This window comes from Lissotriton vulgaris, chromosome 8, assembly GCF_964263255.1.
Source record: "Lissotriton vulgaris chromosome 8, aLisVul1.2, whole genome shotgun sequence".
NCBI lineage: Eukaryota > Metazoa > Chordata > Amphibia > Caudata > Salamandridae > Lissotriton > Lissotriton vulgaris.
The window spans coordinates 483,614,715-483,634,202 of record NC_141696.1 but is presented as its reverse complement, the minus strand read 5'-3'; the positions used below and the strand labels follow the sequence as shown (position 1 = coordinate 483,634,202).

Here is a 19,488-nt window from a genome sequence, read left to right as displayed (position 1 = left end):
AGGCTGCGTGCAATTTATTAAAGAAAAGGTGAGTGCAATTATTAAAAGAAAATCTTCCGTGCAATTTTTAAAAGGAGTCTTTGGTCCACAAATCAGCAAATAGCGCGTTAAACACACACAAACAAACAAGCTCCCGGCTTCCGCCTCAGGAGTCAATCGGGCACCGTGTTTTGGATAGGATATGCTTGGGGTGGGTTTTGGTTTCAAATTATGACCTTCCTTGAGGTGGTAATGAGCACCATCAATTTGGTATAGTTACAAAATAAGTTAAAAAAAAGCTACTGAAAACTTAAATGTGGATTATCATAATGTTGCAATTACCCAGGTTTCACAGTACATGGATTTCGGGTTTGCCATCCAAGCTATCAGCTTCTCATGCCAGACTGAAAGTATGCAGAAGCTAAAGACGACTTCATAGGCGCAACATGTTCAGCCAACTTATCTTAAATGACATGCTTTTTAGTCCTATTTCCCAAATGTCTTGTGGCTTAAGCACTTGCGTACATCACGAAAAGTAGTTTTAGGCTTTACAGAATGTTCAGTTGATCCAATCGGATGTATTTTTTAGCACTTCTCTTTTTACTTAGGAAATATTACAAATTACAGTCGTCATTTCCAAGATGTGTATTATTAATTGGCATTGGTGTTCTGTTTGTCATTTTAGCTGGAAAAGCTGAACTCTGAGAAGGAAGACCTACTAGCCCGTATTGAAACTCTTCAGACTAACACTAGGTTACTGGAATCACAGATTTTAGATTTGCAGAGATCTAAAACAAGTGTGGACAAGGAGCTAGAGGCTGAAAAACTTCTAAAAGAACAGAAGGCAAAGGTAAGTGAAAAATTGCCTCTGAGGAGCTCTTTTTCAAAGCAGGCCAACTTGCATTCAGATCACCAAGCAGTGATAGCTATCCAGTGTCATACCCACCACTCGCACAGCATCCAGTTTGTCTCTTAAAACATCAGCATCAAACTTGGTGCATTCATACAAAACAGAACTCTGTATACAAGACAATTTTGACTGTCCGAAAGCAGTTGACCAATTGTATTCAAATCACTACTACCCTATTTCAACTTCTATGAATATTTGCTATTAATACCCCAGCTCTACTATGTTTATTTATGTCGATCCACAGCATTTTCAAGCCCTTAAACCGGTTAGATCATGATATATATTTGAACTGCATAACATCTTCTTTGTTCAAAGCCCTAGTTACACTGATGTAGCTAAAGATATCATGGCTTTATATGATATCCTTCTGAACTACATTGTTACATTTAGTGTTACAATCAGGCCATTTACCATCAAGGTCAATGCAGCTATTTTAGAGCCCACACCTCTTGGCCACTTTTGACTGCCTGTGAGAAAGTGCCATCTTTCTTGCATGGTATGCCCCCACTTTTTGCTGAATTGCTGATGTACTTTGAGTGTGCCCTAGGCTCCTGTCAATCAGGTGCCTGGGCCTGTGTTCCTTCCCTAAAACTGTGTGGAAGCTAAAAACCTAATTGGCATCTCTGGCCACATGTCAGTCCCTGGTGAATGGTACCCTAGGTACCCAGGGCATTGTGACCAGAGAAGACCCCTAAGGGATGTAGCACTGATTGTGCCACCCTTAGTGGCCCTGCACCCTGACACACACACACTGCCTTTGTAGGCTAAGTGTCCTGGTGCAGAACTAAACAAAGAGTCGACATGGCACACATCCCTGTGTGCCATGCCCACAAATCCACTGCCCTGGCATACACCAGTCACCCCCTAGCTGGGTGCACTATGCCAGTGGTGTGGGCACAGGTCCATGAGCCCTGTGCCCCTACAGTACCCAGGGCCATTCCTGGGCACTGTAAGTGCAGTGATGCCATTAAGAGTATATGGTGCTGGGAGGTTGTCATTACGAACTCCACAGCACCATATTGGCTACACTGAAGACTGACAAGTGTGATATCAAACTTCTCAGCACATTAAACCCACACTGATGCCAGTGTGGGATTCAATCTAAAATGCACTACAGAGGGCATCTTAGAGATGCCCCCTGAAACCTAACCTACAATCCACGTCTTATCTGAGTGGCTGCCTAGGCTGCCACATAGCAGACTTGTTGCTGTACCCCTGGGTGGATAACCCCCGCTATCTTGGGTCTGCAACAATGCACATCCTGGGCGAGGTGCTAGGTCTCCTCCTCAGGATGGGCAGGGGAAAGCTTCAAAGGCATACCGCCTTTGTGAGCTTCTCCAGACCACTTGCTGTTCTCAGCAACTGGCCCCCACCGTTTCTGACCCCCACTCTGGCCGGAAGACTGGACGGAAACCCTACGTGCGGAAAGGGGGTGTGCCTGCCTGTGCCAACTCCACCACTCAGGAGGCGAGGTGAAGCACAGCTCCGGGCTCTGGCCATCTTGAGGATAGGGAACCCTGCCCAATAAGAGCTAGGCTCCTGCCCCCCTCCCACAGGAGAGGAGCAGGATAGGGGGTGTACACACCCAAGACAGGGACCTATTGGTCCCTGCCCTTCCCCTACCTGTAACACCCCTAAATTTAGTAGTTCGAGGCATGTGAGCTGCTGAATTCATATCTGTGCATAGATCGCCGCCTAGTGTTTGGTCCGGATGATCGCACTTTGTTGTCGTGGAAGAGTCTTCGAAGTATCACGAGATGGGTGACTCCTCCCCTGGACTACAGTGCGCATGGGCATCTTCTCCATTCTCAGATTGTTTTTTTCCGCCATTGGGTTCGGATGCTAACTCCTATATTCCAACTTCAGAATCGAAAATAAACTTTTCTAAAGGCCAAAAGGCCTTCGACTTCGATGGTATTGTTTTCGTTCGGTACCTCTCTACTTGATCCAACCTTCCATCTCGAATCGGTCGTCGACGCGGGCCGTTGGGCCTTTTCGACGCCACATGAGCCGACCGTCGATGGAAAGAAGCCTGTTTAAAAGGTGCACACAATGCCACTCCAAGTTCCCACATACTGATAAACATTCAGTATGCAACAAGTGCCTTTCCCCAGACCATAGGGAAGAAACCTGCCCAGCCTGTGCCCAGTTTCGATCCAAGAAAAATATTCGAAACCGACGGGCCGCTAGGCAAGAAGTGCAGCGACAGGCACCGGATCTGGACAACATCTTCGCCGGTGACCAGGATCTACCGGAAGCTCCACACTCGGACCTAGAAATCGTCACAGTCGAGGACTACTCAGACTCCGATGACGACATCCCACTAGGGCAAATCGTGAGTACCCTGCCCCTGACACCAATTAGCCCGTCACCAAAGGCTCCGGTCGAGGCATCGCCAAAAGGCCTTAGCCAAGATCCTAAAAAAGTTTTGCAAGCCCCGCCATCCGGCTCGGCACCGAAACCTTCACAAACCCATGGCCCAGTACCATCGTCCCGAAGAAGGTTCCATAGCCAAAGAAGGGCGTCGATCCAAAAAAGGCCATACAGCCAAAGAGCGTCGAGCCAAAGAAGACTGTCGACGCCAAAAAGGCCGTTCAGCCAAAAACCGTCGACCCCAAAAAAGTGGTCGATCGAACAAGGGCACACAACTGAAGGGCGCCGAACCAAAGAAGGTCGCCAACCCGAGCAAGCCTACTGTTCCGAAATCAGTCGACCCGGCAAACGGTGCCGTACCGAAGCCCGTACCAAGGCCGGAAAAACCTGTTGACCCAATGATACCTGCTCCAAAGACACCATCCAAAGAAGCCTACGGAGCACAAAAAACGTGTCGAACCGAAAGTTCCGGTCGACCCAAAGACACCCGTCGACCCAAAAAAAGGGCCAGAGACGAAAAAATCCAACCAAACACCAAAAGTCGTCAAAAAACCAGGTGTTACCGACCCAAAAAAGTCTAACACTCAACCCAGGACTGTAGAGGAAGAACTATTCCACCCAGATCCATCAGACGACCAGGCAAAGATATATATTAATCCAGAGACTGGTAATGTTACCATCCTGCATAGAAAAAAGAGGCCTTTGCACTTTGAACCTCATTCCCCTTTTCCATTGAAGACTTCTCCCTCTAGACCCTTTATCCCTTTTCAACCTATCATGCCTACTACTCCTTTTGCTCCTTACTCTCCTTCTCACCATGGGGACCATGAGGGGAATACAGGGGATGAGCCACAGCCTCTATATGATTTCCCACAGGATCCTGAACCACAAGAAGAACCTTCGGAAGAGCCAACAGACCCTTACAACACCCATCCCATCCCTGATGTACCCACTTATCCTACTAAGTCGTCACCTACTGATGACACCGTAGTCTTTAATCAACTCATAGGCAGGGCAGCACAATTCCACAATGTGGACATGCATAATGACCCTGTGGAGAAAGACTTCTTATTCGACACATTCCCTACTGCAGAAAGAAGTGTCAGAACACTCCCTTTAACATGGGAGTTCTAAAACTCGCACCTGACATATTTAAGGATACAGCCAGGGCACGGGTAATCAATCCCAGAATAGAAAAAAGTACAGGGCGGCTCCTACAGACCCTACTTACCTCAAAGGGCAGTTACCACTAGACTCACTGGTAGTGGCTAACGCACGTAAAAGAGCCACCTACCAGACAACAGGGGAAGCACCTCCCCCTGACAGAGTCAAAAATACTGGAGGCATCAGGCAAAAAAAGTAGCAGCACAAGCCTCCAACTCATGGAGGATTGCTAATACACAAGCCCTACTGGCTCGTTACGACAGGGCGCACTATGATCAGCTCGAAAGCCTAATGCAACACCTACCTGAGCCTTTTAAAGCACAAGCTAATGATCTCATACAAGAGAGAGAATTCCTATCAAATGCCTCCATCAAATGTGCGCTTGACGCAGCAGACACTGCAGCTAGGTCAATTAACACTAGCGTTTTACTACGCAGACATGCATGGCTGCGTATTTCCGGGTTTAAGAATGAGGTGTAGTCCACCATTCTTCACCAGCCTGTCAATCAGGACTTTCTATTTGGCCCTGCTGTCGACACCATTTTGGATAAAATGAAAAAAGACACAGAAACCGCAAAATCAATGGGTGCATTGCAATTTCTGCAACATAGGGGCTCCTTTCGACGCTCCTCATACATAGCAAATACACAAGGAAATACCTCGCAAACATCTGCATCATACAAAACTAACACACAAGGTTCCTTCAACAAGAACACAACCAGAGGAGGTTACAGAGGTAACAATAATAAGGGAAGAGGACTTGGAGGCAATACCACCAGAGCCTCCACTGCCACAAAACAGTGACTTTATTACGCTACCTCCAGACCACTTAACACCTGTCGGAGGCAGACTACAACAGTTCCTACCTGTCTGGCACACAATTACCACGGACAGGTGGGTGAGAGAAATTATCCAGTCTGGTTATTGCCTAGAACTGACTTCTACACCACCAAACATCCCACCCAGACATCGTCCTATGTCCACGGAACACATCACCCTGCTACAAGAGGTGAAATGCATGCTGGAAAAGGGGGCCATAGAGCAAGTCCCTTTCCACCAACAAGGGACAGGAGTATACTCCCTATACTTCCTTATTCCAAAGAAGGACGGTTCCCTCAGACCAAAATTGGACCTCAGACCCCTAAATCAATATATACTATCGGAGCACTTCCATATGATCACACTACAACAAGTGCTCCCGTTGCTACAGCAAGGAGATTTCCTAGTAACACTGGACCTCAAAGATGCGTATTTCCACATACCCATCCATCCAGCCCACAGAAAATACCTCAGGTTCACAATAGAAGGTCAACACTACCAATTCAAGGTTTTGCCCTTCGGGGTTACCACGGCTCCAAGAGTGTTTACAAAATGCTTAGCGACCGTGACAGCACATCTCAGGAGGCAACACGTCCATGTGTATCCATACCTGGACGATTGGCTAATACAAGCAAAATCGTACCAACAATGTACAGCACACACGTCTCAAACAATTCAGTTGCTACACAGCCTAGGCTTTTCAATCAACTACACAAAATCGCATCTGCAACCATCCCACGTACAGCAATACCTGGGAGCCACTATAAACACCTCAGCGGCAAAGGCATATCCAAACTCAGCAAGGATAGCCAGTATGCAGATACTCATTCGCAAATTCCAGCCACAACACTCTCTGCCTGCTCGAGTCTTTATGCAGCTCACAGGCATGATGGCCTCCTACATATTCATTGTCCCCCATGCCAGACTTCAAATGCGCCCATTACAGGAATGCCTAGCACGGCAATGGAATCAGGCTCAAGGACAACTAAAAGACCTAGTGGACAGTCGCGCTCACAACTCTCTGCAGTGGTGGAACCCACAAAACCTTTCCAAGGGGCGACTGTTCCAAGAGCCGATTCCACAACTAGTACTAACAGCGGACGCATCACTCACAGGCTGGGGAGCCCATCTCCTTCAATAAACAGTACAAGGGCTCTGGACACCCAAACAGAAAAAGCTGCATATCAACCAACTAGAATTGCTAGCGATATTTCTAGCCCTAAAAGCATTTCAAAAATACTTGTACAACAAGACGGTGTTGATCCGGACAGACAACATGACCGCAATGTACTATATCCAGAAACAGGGAAGAACGCACTCTCCACAGCTGTCCCATCTGGCACAAAGCATATGGAAGTGGGCGATTTCAAAAAAGCATTTTTCTCCTAGCAGAGCACCTTCCAGGGAAGGACAATCATATTGCCGACCTGCTCAGCAGGCTCAGCCAACAACTACACGAATGGGAGATTCACCCCCAAGTTCTCCAGCCATTCTTCAAACAGTGGGGTCACCCAGAAATAGACCTGTTTGCCACAGAAGAAAACTCCAAAGGCCAGTACTTTGCCACCAGATTCCCACATCCGTTGTCACAGGGCAATGCGATATGGATGAACTGGTCAGGCAGATTTGCGTGCGCTTGTCCCCCAGCACCGCTAATCCCGCTGGTGGCACGCAAACTGCGGCAACACTCACTCCCGCTGATCCTAGTTGCTCCCACGTGAACGAGACAACCGTGGTACACCACGTTTCTCGAACTTTCAATAGTTCCTCTTCAAAGACTGTGCCTTGCACCCCATCTTCTAACTCAGAACCATGGAGAAATCAGACACCCAGATCCCAATCAGATGAACCTAGCGATCTGGGTCCTGAGGTCTTAGAGTTTGGATACCTTAACTTGCCCCCAGACTGCATGAACATCATTAGGGAGGCAAGACGACCGACCACACAAGCGTGCTAAGCAGCTAGATGGAAGAGATTTGGTATTTACTGCAACAATAACCAAATCAACCCTTTAGACGCTTCCATACAAAACATTATATGTTACCTGTTGCATCTACAAAGATGTAACTTGGCATACTCTTCTATACGACTACAAATCGTTGCTATAGCAGCACACCTTCAAAACAGGCAACACCTTTCACTGTTTAGGGTACCAGCAATCAAAGCCTTCATGGAAGGTCTGAAAAGGGTGATCCCCCCAAGACACCCCCCTTCCCCAGTCTGAAATCTAAATATAGTATTGACCAGACTTATGGGCCCTCCTTTCAAACCTCTACACTCATGCGAACTACAATTCTTAACGTGGAAGGTTGCATTTTTAGTTGCCATTACCTCACTCAGAAGAGTGAGCAAATAACAAGCACTAACAATTCAAGAACCTTTCATGCAGGTACATGCCAACAGGGTGGTTCTTAGAACCAACCCTAAGTTCATGCCTAAGGTTGTATCCAATTTCCATATCAACCAATCAATAGAACTGCCGGTTTTCTTTCAAAACCCACAGTCAGTAGCTGAAAGAGCCCTACACACATTAGACGTAAAAAGAGCTCTACTTTATTATGTGGATACAACTAAATCATTTAGGAAAACAAAACACCTATTCGTTGCTTTTGTACCACAACACAAAGGAAATCCTATTTCAAAGTCAGAAATAGCCAGATGGATAGTTAAATGCATTCAAATTTGTTATCAAAAGGCAAAACGCACTTTAACCGTCCCCCCAAGAGCACACTCTACAAGGAAAATGGGGGCATCCATGGCTTTCCTAGGAAATATTCCTCTTGAAGACATCTGTAAGGCAGCCACATGGACCACCATACACACTTTCACAAAACACTACTGTGTAGACGTGCAAGCTGCTGTAGGCCAGGCTGTCCTCAAAACTCTTTTCCAAACTGCTGCAGCTGGCACAGGTAGCCACCGCTAGAGGAGATACTGCTATTCAGTCTATGCACAGATATGAATTCAGCAGCCCATATGCCTCGAACGCAATATGCTACTTACCAGTATGCATCTGTTCTTGGCATGTAGGGCTGCTGACATTCATATTGCCCGCCCTCCTCCCCGGTGCCTGTCGCAGCTGCAGCATTATCTCTGGCATGGCCATCTCTTACTTTACTATCTCCATCTCTGCCACAATGGCGAAAAACAATCTGAGGATGGAGAAGATGCCCATGCGCACTGTAGTCCAGGGGAGGAGTCACCTATCTTGTGATACTTCGAAGACTCTTCCAAGACAACAAGTGCAATCATCCGGACCCAACACTAGGCGGCGATCTATGCACAGATATGAATGTCAGCAGCCCTACATGCCAAGAACAGATGCATACTGGTAAGTAGCATATTCCTTTAGTGGCACCCTGAACCTTCCTTCCTCAGATTCCGATTTCAAAACAAGAAAGAAGACCAAGAAGAAGAAGACCTGCCGTGCAGCTGCTAACAAGAGGACGACACAAACTGACTTGTCCCCAGCCCTACGGGCCTGTTGATCCTTGAACCTGCTCCTGCTAAATCCCGGCGTTTCCTGCAGACAGCAACCTCGAGAGCCCCGGAGAGGACCTGCCTGCCTTGACCCTCTTAGAGACAGGGACTCCCAAGAGCAGTGGTTCTGCTCAAACAGCAATACCCCTGGTGCCAGCCAGGAACCGTGAATCCAGCCCACTCTGCACCCGCCTAACCCTGCCTGTGCCCAAGTGGACAAAGACCCTGAGGACGTCCCCCTGGCGATTCTGACCTGGAATCCAGTGCCCAAGGACCCTCCTCGACGACCCAGATGACCCCTGCAGCCTCAGAACCAGGGACCCCTCCAATCGCGACCAGCAAAGGGTAAGATTTCCTGACGTCAAAAGACACCCCTGCACCCTGCGCCCCCCAGCCTCCTGTGCCCAACTCCGGGGTGCCTACCTATCCTCCAAGATCCCAACTTACCCCTCGAAGTGTTGGTTGCTCCTGAAGAATCTCCATCCCGAGCCTGCAGCCTTTGTTCCCTTTTCAAGATCTCCATTGAATAACATTGAGCGCCAGCCGGCTCAAAAGCACTCTGCACCCAGCTGCCCGAGTGCCCCTGGCAGTGCAACCTTTGTCCTATCCTACTTTCCCATTTTCCCTGAGCAAGTGACCAGGAGCCCAGCTCCCACAGCCGCGTGGCCCGCCAGCCAGCAGCCACCAACCGAAGGCCCCCTGCCTCTCATTGGATAACTTTGGGCCTAACTACCTCTGCACGCGGCTGCCCCTGTGCAGCTGAGGGTGTACCAACTGCACCTACTTGACCCTGGGAGACCCCCGAGTCTATGCCCAGAACTTTAACTCTACCAGTCGAGTACTTACCTAAAAGCAGATAACTCACTTTTCTTCCATAGGCTAACATTGACTGGTTTCACTTGGAAATTCTTTTAAGTGTGGAGTTTTGCAAATTTAAAATATTCATCTCAAATCAGCCGAACAACGAATTCCGATTTACTCACCTGTTGTCAGGAGAGACCTCAGTGCTGCATCTTTGAGCCCAGTGCTGAGCCTGAAAAGTAATTCTAACCGTACTTACCAGTAACTTGAATTTCCTTCTACAGGATATCATTGCCTGCTTTTTGCTGAAAAAGTTTCTAAGTGTCGATTTTTGAAACTTACAAATATTCTGTCAAAATCGTGCAGATGATAAAAACGTAATTACTTGTCTGTTTTAGATAGATGTCCCGCCCATTGCTGAACCTAGGAGTTCAGCACTGGATTACAAAAGTAACGTAAGCATACTTTACCTGCAAACTGAATTTCCTTCCATAGGATAACATTGGTAATTTCAACTGAAAATGTTTCTGTCAACTTTTAAAATACAATAATATTCCTTAAAAATAACTACTGTAACCAAAACGCTTTTACTTAACTGTTTACAGGGCATGTTCCAGGACTGAATCTAGGATCCAGTCTTGAGGTTAGAAAAGTAATCTACAAAGTAACTAATTGCATTTAACTAGAAATTCCCATTAAGCTCAATGTTGCATTGTGTTTGCAATTGTGTTGCCTATTGCAACAAACTGTGACTATTGTATTCAAAGAGTCTATTGCCTATTTGAAAAGTATTTAACTAAAGGAATCCATTCGGTGAAAGTATATTTTGATACCGTGTTGGTTCTAAAATAAAACAACTATATCTTTTGATACAAAACAATTGGCCTAGTTTTCAGTTCTTGGGTGTGTGAGACCATTTGCTGAACGAGTGTGTACAACAAATGCTTTACACTGTCCTCTGATACTGCCTTACTGCTCGACCAAGCTACCACTTTAGAGAGTAAGGTTATATCTAACTTTAGCCTCTGCCAAACCTCTCGGGACTGTGGTCTCTGTAAAAACTGTACCTTACTTTGGTACAGTATATACAGAGTCACTTTCTTACACTGCCTATTCACTTCAACAGTTGTTTGTTACTTTTTGCTGCCATGTTCCTGCCACTTATAATTCTCACACTGATACCACAGTTTTATAGAAAACCTAACTCTAGACTGTTCAGGTGTTACTTCTGTCTATTCAATGGGTAGCCAGCGAAAAAAAGCAAAAAGGTTACATATATACGGAGGAAGACTTTATGAAGATACACTGCACTTTTAGTACCAGTTTGAAACAGATGCATTTAAAATATAGGAGCACTTTAAAAAGTGATAAGGGTACAAACCCACAGGTAGCAGATAAGTTTACCTTTCATGCACCGTGCCAGTCCACGAGTGCCAAATAGGTTTACTTTTCAGAACCGTGCTTTTCCAGGGTTCGCAGGAACACGTTGTGCAACTACAAATGCCCCCTTTCAAGCATCTGTTGTACCCCTACGCTTACAAAAAAAATCTTTATGTTCTCTATCAGTTCATGTTACTTCTCAACAAACATTGTGCTCTAAATTTCCAGGATTAATACTGGGGGTTGTTTCTCTGTGACAAACTCTTTCAACAGAAGCACAAAGCAAAGCAAGGCATGTCCATCCTATGATCCAAAGGTAATAGAATGAGACATTCTTACCCTATAAGGTTGCTCCTTCTATATAAAAGCTTTCTTTTCTTTATGCTGAAAATATTTCTGCAGCCCAAAAACAGAGGAGTGGCTTGTATTGCTGTGGAGACCCTTTTACCCTGGTGTAAATGTCTAAGCTTGCCCCAAAAAGAATTTTAGGGTAGCGATTTAAGTTGTTTCTCTAGTTAAGCCGAACTGGGCGCATACTGTTCCCTACTACTCAACTGGGGGAGTTCATCATGTGTAAGCCCCTGGTGGCGCCCCGTACTTCTATGTGAAATGTCTAATATCTCAAGTTTCTTATTTCAGTTTCAACTTTCTTGAAGAAAAAATTATGCTCAACACAGTTATCGACCAAATAAACACAGGTCAAAATAATTGCAAAACATTATGCTCACATCTATGCATACATCAACTATATACTTGAAAACAAAGATTTTAATATTGAAGGATGTGTAAACTACATCTAAATCTATTTTTACAAAACAGAAAATTTAAGAGTGGATACTGAGCCTAGATTCAAAGAATTGAAGGCGAAAACTCATACTAATTACCAGTAGTTAACTAGAAACTTGGTTTAATTAACATTTTATTCAAAAAGATTTAAAGAAACTTTCATACAGAAAACCCCCAAAACACCAAATTTAAATATAGAGGAAAGACATTTTATGAAAAATATACCTAATATGGAAATTATGATTAAGTTGACAGAAGTTAGGTTTTTGTATTGATGAATACACACGACTCATTACAGGATAAAAAAAACGTAATTAAAATTGGCCAGTGACCCTACTAAAGAATATGCAATAGAAGGTGAATAATTATTAAACCAAACTGAAGAAAGGAAACTGAAGTACAAAATGTTTGGCTGATGAATAAGGCACCTCAGATTTGAGTTTTAGATCTTGTGCCAAAAATTCCCCCAAAAATCCAATGACACCTCTTAGACGTCCAATTACAAGTGGCATTGAATCACTACAAATACTTGCAATAGCTGTAGATTAATTTTTTTAATCTCTAATTGAAAGTAGTCACTAATTGAATAAAGGCAAAGGATCAATTTTGAGAGTATTGGAACAAGGAATAATACTAAACAGAAATACACTAGATGTCAAAAGTCTTTTTCTGAAGCACACCGTCAGTAATGGGGACTTCTCAAATGGAGATTATGGGTATGATTAGAAGACCAGACTGAAGCAAATCCAATATTAAATCTACAACTGTTAAATTGTCATAATTATTTTCTATTTAAAAAAAATATGTTTGTACAGTTAACAGGACAAAATGATAAACAGCAGGTTAAGTTACTTTAGCAATGATACGTACATGATATATTTGGTGTTTGGTTTGGAACCTGAGAGTATTAAACATATGTTAAATATATCTGGATGCATTTTAAATTAAATATGGGATTTCACACGTTGAATAGTTGGATGCTGATGTAAATCAGGGGGAAATTGCATTTATTTTCATAATCTAAATGATAGAAACAAGTTTTTAGGTCCTAAGAGTGTTTATCCAAGGAACATGTTGGAGCACTACCATAAATGATATTACTGCGACTACAAAGGAAGACATTGAAATATATGAGGCAAGTTTAAATGAGCAATTTAAACTTGAAGAATATAATGTACACAGAAAGAGAAAGCAACACAGTTAATGAAAGAAGAACTATTCAAAATGAAACCCAAACAGCAATAAGGAATTCTCACATTTGTTTCAAACTATTTGCCCAAAGCGAAGAAAATCAAAAAGGTCATAATGAAACACAAAGGACCACGATTTACTAAAGCTGGTCCCAAAGATCTGATGTTTACCTATGAAAGAGGGAGACATTTTTAGGGTAGACTGATCAGAATTTACATGTTAAGTGTAATATTGCATTTAAAGACTTTAGGCATATAGCCAAGTGTATACGTTGTTTGATAAAAACCATTTGCGCCTGACACCAGTTCTTAGTTTTCTAAGGAAATAATATTATGGTAAACAGGACATACAATCACTGTGTACAAATATTCAACGTAATTTGGCATTAGAAGTAATAGAATGCTAGCTGTAGAAACAAGAAAAAGCGCATTAGGGCTCAGCTCCTTTTATCCTCAAACCAGCCAAAATAACGAGAGTTGATTTTTTTTTTTTTCTCAATTCAGCATTTGCTTATTTTCTCAAATCGAAAGGAGGCTGTATGGGCTCTTCATTTGCCCCAGAGATTGCCAACGTTTTGATAGCAATTTGAAACTAAACTGCAATACAACAATCACCCATTTTGGTGAAAGCAAATATATATAGGGACGACGCTCTGATTGTCTGAAGACCCACAATATAGAGACTCCTTCAGTTTCACTGATAGCTGAACCAGCTTATGACCAATACCATCCAGATCTCATCACTGTTTGCATACTTGTTGTCAAGACCTCAGTGGCTAGTACCCGGGCTGTAATCTCGAAGGTAAAGGAACTCCCCTTACTGATCGAAAAATTCTAGGTATCCCCATTAGAGAAGACTGCACATCGTCTCCGCGCTCTTCCTGCGTCAATGCCTGAATGTGTTGAGAAGTTGCAAGGCAGAAGATGTCGGAATGTTGAAGACGCGGCGGAGAGGAAGTTGCGGGTCCAGTCTTTTGGAGCTCGTGAGCAATGGCGGTAACGAGGTGTGCGTTCCACAGGTGAACTGCGCACTTCAACTGTAATTCTGCAGAGTGAAGCTGCACATTTGTACTCTCCAGAGATTCCGTCAGCAAATCTACATTCCTGTCCTGTTTAGTGAGTTTTGGCCATAATAAGCGCATGCGCGATGTGGGAAAACTCCAAGTAAGAGACTTTGTGTTTTTTTCAGAAATAATATATTTCTCAAGAACAGTATCGTAATTTTTGTTTGGGCAAGTCTACGCATTGATGGACAGTTCTTTCCAACGTACTATAAAACTGCAGTATGGAGCAAACAGAGTAGTGGAGTAACTATCTGTAATACAATAGAGGCTCAGGTATAGGGTAGTTACACATAGCTAGGTTGTTTAGTCTTAGGAATAGTTAAGGCACTACGGTTGAAGCATACAAAGCTGGATTAAGTTTGTGTCAGGTAGGAGACCAACTTTCAGAAAATTGGGAATAATATGGAGTTGAGTTATGATTATTAATAGCACTGTGTTTATTCAGGAAAACAGGCACCAGACAAACATTGTATAATATAAACAAACAACCCAAGAGAGAAGCAATGGCCGAGGTCTCCTGGGTAAGGGTAATTTCTTAATTACTATAGAGTTGAAAATTAAGTTAGACTGTGTGTCATAAAATGTATTTCTCCACATGGTTAGCACACCAGAACTCCAGAGAACCAAACTGAGAGGGAGTGATCAAAACTTCTGCACAGCGGCTGTCTCTGTTTCTCTTCCACTTCCCCCGCCATTTTAGACGTTACCTCGAAGTTAGTTTTGGGTGGCGTTTGAGGTGGTGGGGCGTTGGGACTAGCGTCGACTAATTTGGATTACCAAGGCACCTTGACAGATTGAAGTGCCCTTTTTATCCACCCGAGTCGACATGGCTGAGGGATTAGATTTGAAGTCTTTAGCTGGAATTTTAGAAGGGCTACAGAATCAACTTACTTGAATCGCAGAGGAAAATAGGGTACTTAGAGATGAGGTTAAAAGATCTCAGCAGGAGACTCATCACATAAAACAGAAAATGGACGAGATTCTTGCGGGAAATAAAACAGAAAATGGAGGAGTTTCTTGCGGGAGCTACACCTTTGTCAGAGTTAAACCCTACACATGGGTCAGCGGCTGAGGTTGCCACACAAGTGATACATTCTGTTGCCCCAATCGTGCCTTCAGCGAATCCAAAGAGGTATAGTGGGGACCCCCATAAGGCCCAAATATTTCTCACCCAATGCTCCCTACATTTCCTATGCAGGTCAGTAGTTTTCAAGGAGGATCAGGCGAAGGTTGCGTTCATGTTGACTTACTTGAGTGGCGATGCCGCTGCTTGGGCCATGCCACTAATTTCCCGTAACGACTCAGCAATGTATGATTTTGACCTATTCAAGAAAGAGTTTTTACGAATCTTTGACAGAAGAACTGCCAATCAGGCTACCGACAATGAATTGCTGGACCTGAAGCAAAGGAACAGAGATTTGGTGGCCTACATTGCACAATTTAACAAATTAATTGTGGAAACCGATTGGGCTGAGGGAAAACGTTCAGCCATATTTTACCGTGGTCTTAAGGACGAGTTAAAGGACGTCTTAGCACAAATACCTAAAAGACCTCAGGAAATCTCCGAATTAATTGACTTAGTGCGTCAGATTGATCATCGTCTCTATGAGAGACGATCAGAAAAGAAGAAAGACTTTAGGCCATTCATTCCCCGTCTTGATCGCATCAAATCTGAGGGTAACAAAACTGACAACAATGCTGGGAAGGAATCTATGCAAATTGGATCGATTAGAGGTCCTCTCACTAAAGAAGAGAAGGAGAAGCGTCGCACCAATCATCTGTGTCTGTATTGTGGGGCTTCAGGACATTTTGTAAAAGAGTGTCCTAAAAAAACAAAAACTAATCAAGGGTTAAAAGACCAATCCCATCAGTAAAAAGAGTTGCCCTGGTGGGATTTAATGAAGAGTCAACTCCAGGACATCAACAGTTGATTAACACTTTGCAGTCAGCGGCCCCCCATCTCACAGTCTCTTTCTCAGTGAAATTTGGCTCCCAAGAAATCAAAGAGGTATCAGCCATAATTGATTCCGGTGCCACGGGTAATTTTTGTGATCTAAAGTACGCCCACGAAATTGGTATTAAACCAGTTAAGAAGAAATATTTTGAGGTAGTTAAAGCTGTCGATGGCACTAATCTCACTTCGGGCCCAATCGTTGAAGAGACGGAAACTTTGGAGTTGGAGGGTTTACAAGGTCATCGAGAATTCAGAAGATTCAACCTAATCGATGCCCCACAATTCCAGTTGATATTGGGATTACCGTGGTTAACGGAGCATAACCCCATCATAGATTGGGAAAGAAGAACAGTGAGAATGAACTCAGAGTATTGTCAAAAGAACTGCTTTCTCAAACCTAAACCTAAGTTGGAAGAATCTCCTGCAACTGCGTTAGCTCGTATTCCCGCTAACATCTGTGTGGTGGAAACACAGGAAATACCCAATGAATACCAAAATTTGGCTAGCGTTTTTGATAAAAGAAATGCGGAAAGACCTCCTCCACACAGAGATTACGATTGCAAAATCGAACTAGAGGCAGGGGCTATCTTACCTTGTAGTCGCATCTACGCCCTAACGGAAACTGAGAACATCTATCTCAAGAAATATTTGGAAGAATATTTGAATATTGGTTTTATTTGTCCGTCCCAATCCCCTGTGTCATCTCCTTTGTTTTTTCGACCGAAAAAGGATGGGACACTTCGTACTTGCATTGACTACAGAGCCCTGAATCAAGTTACCGTTAAAAATCGTTACCCCCTGCCGCTTATTTCTCAACTTTTGGATCAGGTTAAGGGGGCTCGATTTTACACAAAATTGGATCTGAGAGGGGCATACCATTTGGTGAGAGTGGCTGAAGGTGATGAGTGGAAAACTGCATTCAGAACCAAATTTGGACTATTCGAATATCAAGTGATGCCATATGGGCTAAGTAACGCCCCAGCAGCTTTCCAGCACTTTGTTAATGATGTCCTCAGAGAATTTCTGGATCGGGTGGCTGTCGTCTATATTGATGACATATTGATTTTCTCGAACACTATGGAAAATCATGTAAGAGATGTAAGGGCAATTCTGAAGAGGTTACTTGAAAATCACCTGTATATCAAACTGTAATCCCTGACTGCCCTCAGGATTGGGTTGTACACTGTACTCCCGGACCCTAAACCCACAATGCGGAAATAAGGCACCCACAGACCAAGGTATGTTTAACTAGCTTTATGTATGGCTCGAATACAGTCCATATCGAACGCAGTATAGTCCAGCTAGAAAAAGAAGGTAACTCCACCCTTACGTTCCCCAGCCGCAATCACACCGTCCTCCGCATGAGTGCCAGTCCTAACACTCCCCAACGGAGGGCACAGTGCTAAGTGATGGCCGACAATGCCACCCGAGCCTTCAATATCCTAACAACGGTCTGGCAAGCCGTCCTAACCGTCCCCCGCACGAATGTCGGTCCCGACACTCACCAACGAGGGTTACAGTAATGCCTCGGCGAGTAGTACTAAATGCGACTCAGCACATGGGGCCTTAAAGTAAACGATGCCCGCAGTCTATGTTCAATCAAGAAGCCAGGCTAGAATCCCCAGGGTGAGTAGAAGTCCTCACTGGATCCCCTTATATCAATAATAGCCACTCTCTTGGTGAAATGCGGTTTGTGATTAACTCGCAGGAGCAGCCACTCGAACTGCGTCGGTATAGAGTCACACGATAGCAATTAGCGGGCACGCTCGTTTGTTCCCAACTAAGCGGCCTCTCGACCCTCACACGGTATCCGCACACGGGGCTCTTCGGTCTCAAACATTAAGGAACGTAGTCCCTTACCTTACGGTGTGTCTCTGGTATCAGGTTCGGCACGGCAATATCCGACGCGTTCCATTGCGGCCGCCATGATTTATACCTCTCCGTAGATTTTGCATGCGCTGCGCACTGCCTCACGGGATTTGTAGTTCTTCCGAGTTCGGGAATCTGGAAACGTAGTTTCTGCTCGTTCCGTACCGCGTTACATTTCGCTAGCAGTTCCTACGTTATCATGGAACATGACACAAACTGGAAAAATGCTCATTTCATGTCAATCGAGTGGAATTCTTGGGCTTTGTCCTGTCCGCTAATGGAGTAGAGATGGATGATTCTAAAATTCAAGTTATCCAAGATTGGTCCTCACCCAAGAGTGTAAAAGAGATCCAAAGCTTCCTTGGGTTTGCCAATTTTTATCGGAGATTTATTGCAAACTTCTCAGCCAAGGTCTCACCCATCACACAATTGTTGAAAAAAGGAAGAAAATTTGATTGGTCCGAGGAAGCTGAGGCAGCATTCCAAAGCATGAAAAAGGCTTTTGTCACAGCCCCAATTTTGATGCATCCCGACCTGGAACAAGCTTTCTTTGTAGAAACTGATGCATCGGATTTTGCTACGGGGGGAATTTTGTCTCAAAGGAACAAGCAAACAGGCCAACTTCATCCTGTGGCCTACAGATCAAGAAAATTGTCAGAAACTGAATTAAATTACTCTATCGCCGATAGGGAATTGCTCACAGTAAAAGAAGCATTTCAAAATTGGTGACATTACCTTTTGGGAGCTAAGCATTGTGTGACTGTATTCATAGATCATCGTAACTTACAATTCTTAAAGTCAGCAAAAACACTTACTCCCCAACAGCTGAGATGGTCCTTGTACTTCTCTGAGTTCAATTTTGTGATAACCTACAAACCAGGTGCACAAAATGGTAAAGCCGACGCACTCTCCCGGATGAACTCCTCAAAATAAATAAGAAGTCCTCCCAAAGAAATCATTATTCCGTTGAGTAAAATTGTAGGGGCCATTCATTTGGAAGACTTTGCTGAAGAGATCCAGAAGAATTATTCAAATGAAGAGTTACAGAATTGGGTTGAACTAGACAGCAAGAACTTGGTTGCAGGTGGCCTTCCCTACCACGAGGGGAAGTTGTATATACCAACGACAGAAATGCAGGAAAAGGCCATGAGAGCTTGCCACAATGATCGTTTAGCTGGACACAAGGGATTGAAGAAAGCTCTCCAATTGATCAGGCGACCTTTTTGATTGCCTGGCATGGCGGCTCAAGTGGGGCAATATGTCGCAACCTGTGAGTTATGCTTTAAGGGAAAAACAAGTCGACAAGCTCCTCAGGGTTCATTACAGCCTTTGCCCAATGCACCATATTCTTGGCATACAGTGCCACTAGATTTGATTGTAGATCTTCCATCTAGTCAGGGCAACACGGTTATATTGGTGTTAGTAGACTCGTTTTCCAAGATGGGACACTTCATTCCATTAAAGACAGTCCCCACCGCACCTCAGTTAGTGCAAATATTCAATCAACACATAGTCCGGGTTCATGGAATTCCCCAGAGAATCATATCAGATAGGGGAACTCAATTCTTGCACAGTATGGGTGTTGACACGCGGTATTCTACCAGTTACCACCCTGAGACGGACGGTCAAACGGAGACAGTGAACCAGGAACTGGAGCAGTACCTGCGACTCTAACTGCTGGAACAGGAGGGGAACTGGTCAGACTTACTGTGGACAGCT

The 19,488-nt window shown here is 44.3% G+C and overlaps 1 protein-coding gene across 2 annotated transcripts in view; it reads left to right on the top strand.

Moving 5' to 3' along the window:
* Positions 1 to 19,488, top strand: part of GCC2 (GRIP and coiled-coil domain containing 2) — a 402,205-nt gene that overhangs the window by 183,513 nt on the left and 199,204 nt on the right. For both annotated transcript variants that reach the window (XM_086934291.1, XM_086934290.1), the window contains exon 11: positions 665 to 829. In XM_086934291.1, the coding sequence (XP_086790417.1) occupies positions 665 to 829 (165 nt within the window). The remainder of the gene's footprint in view (positions 1 to 664; positions 830 to 19,488) is intronic.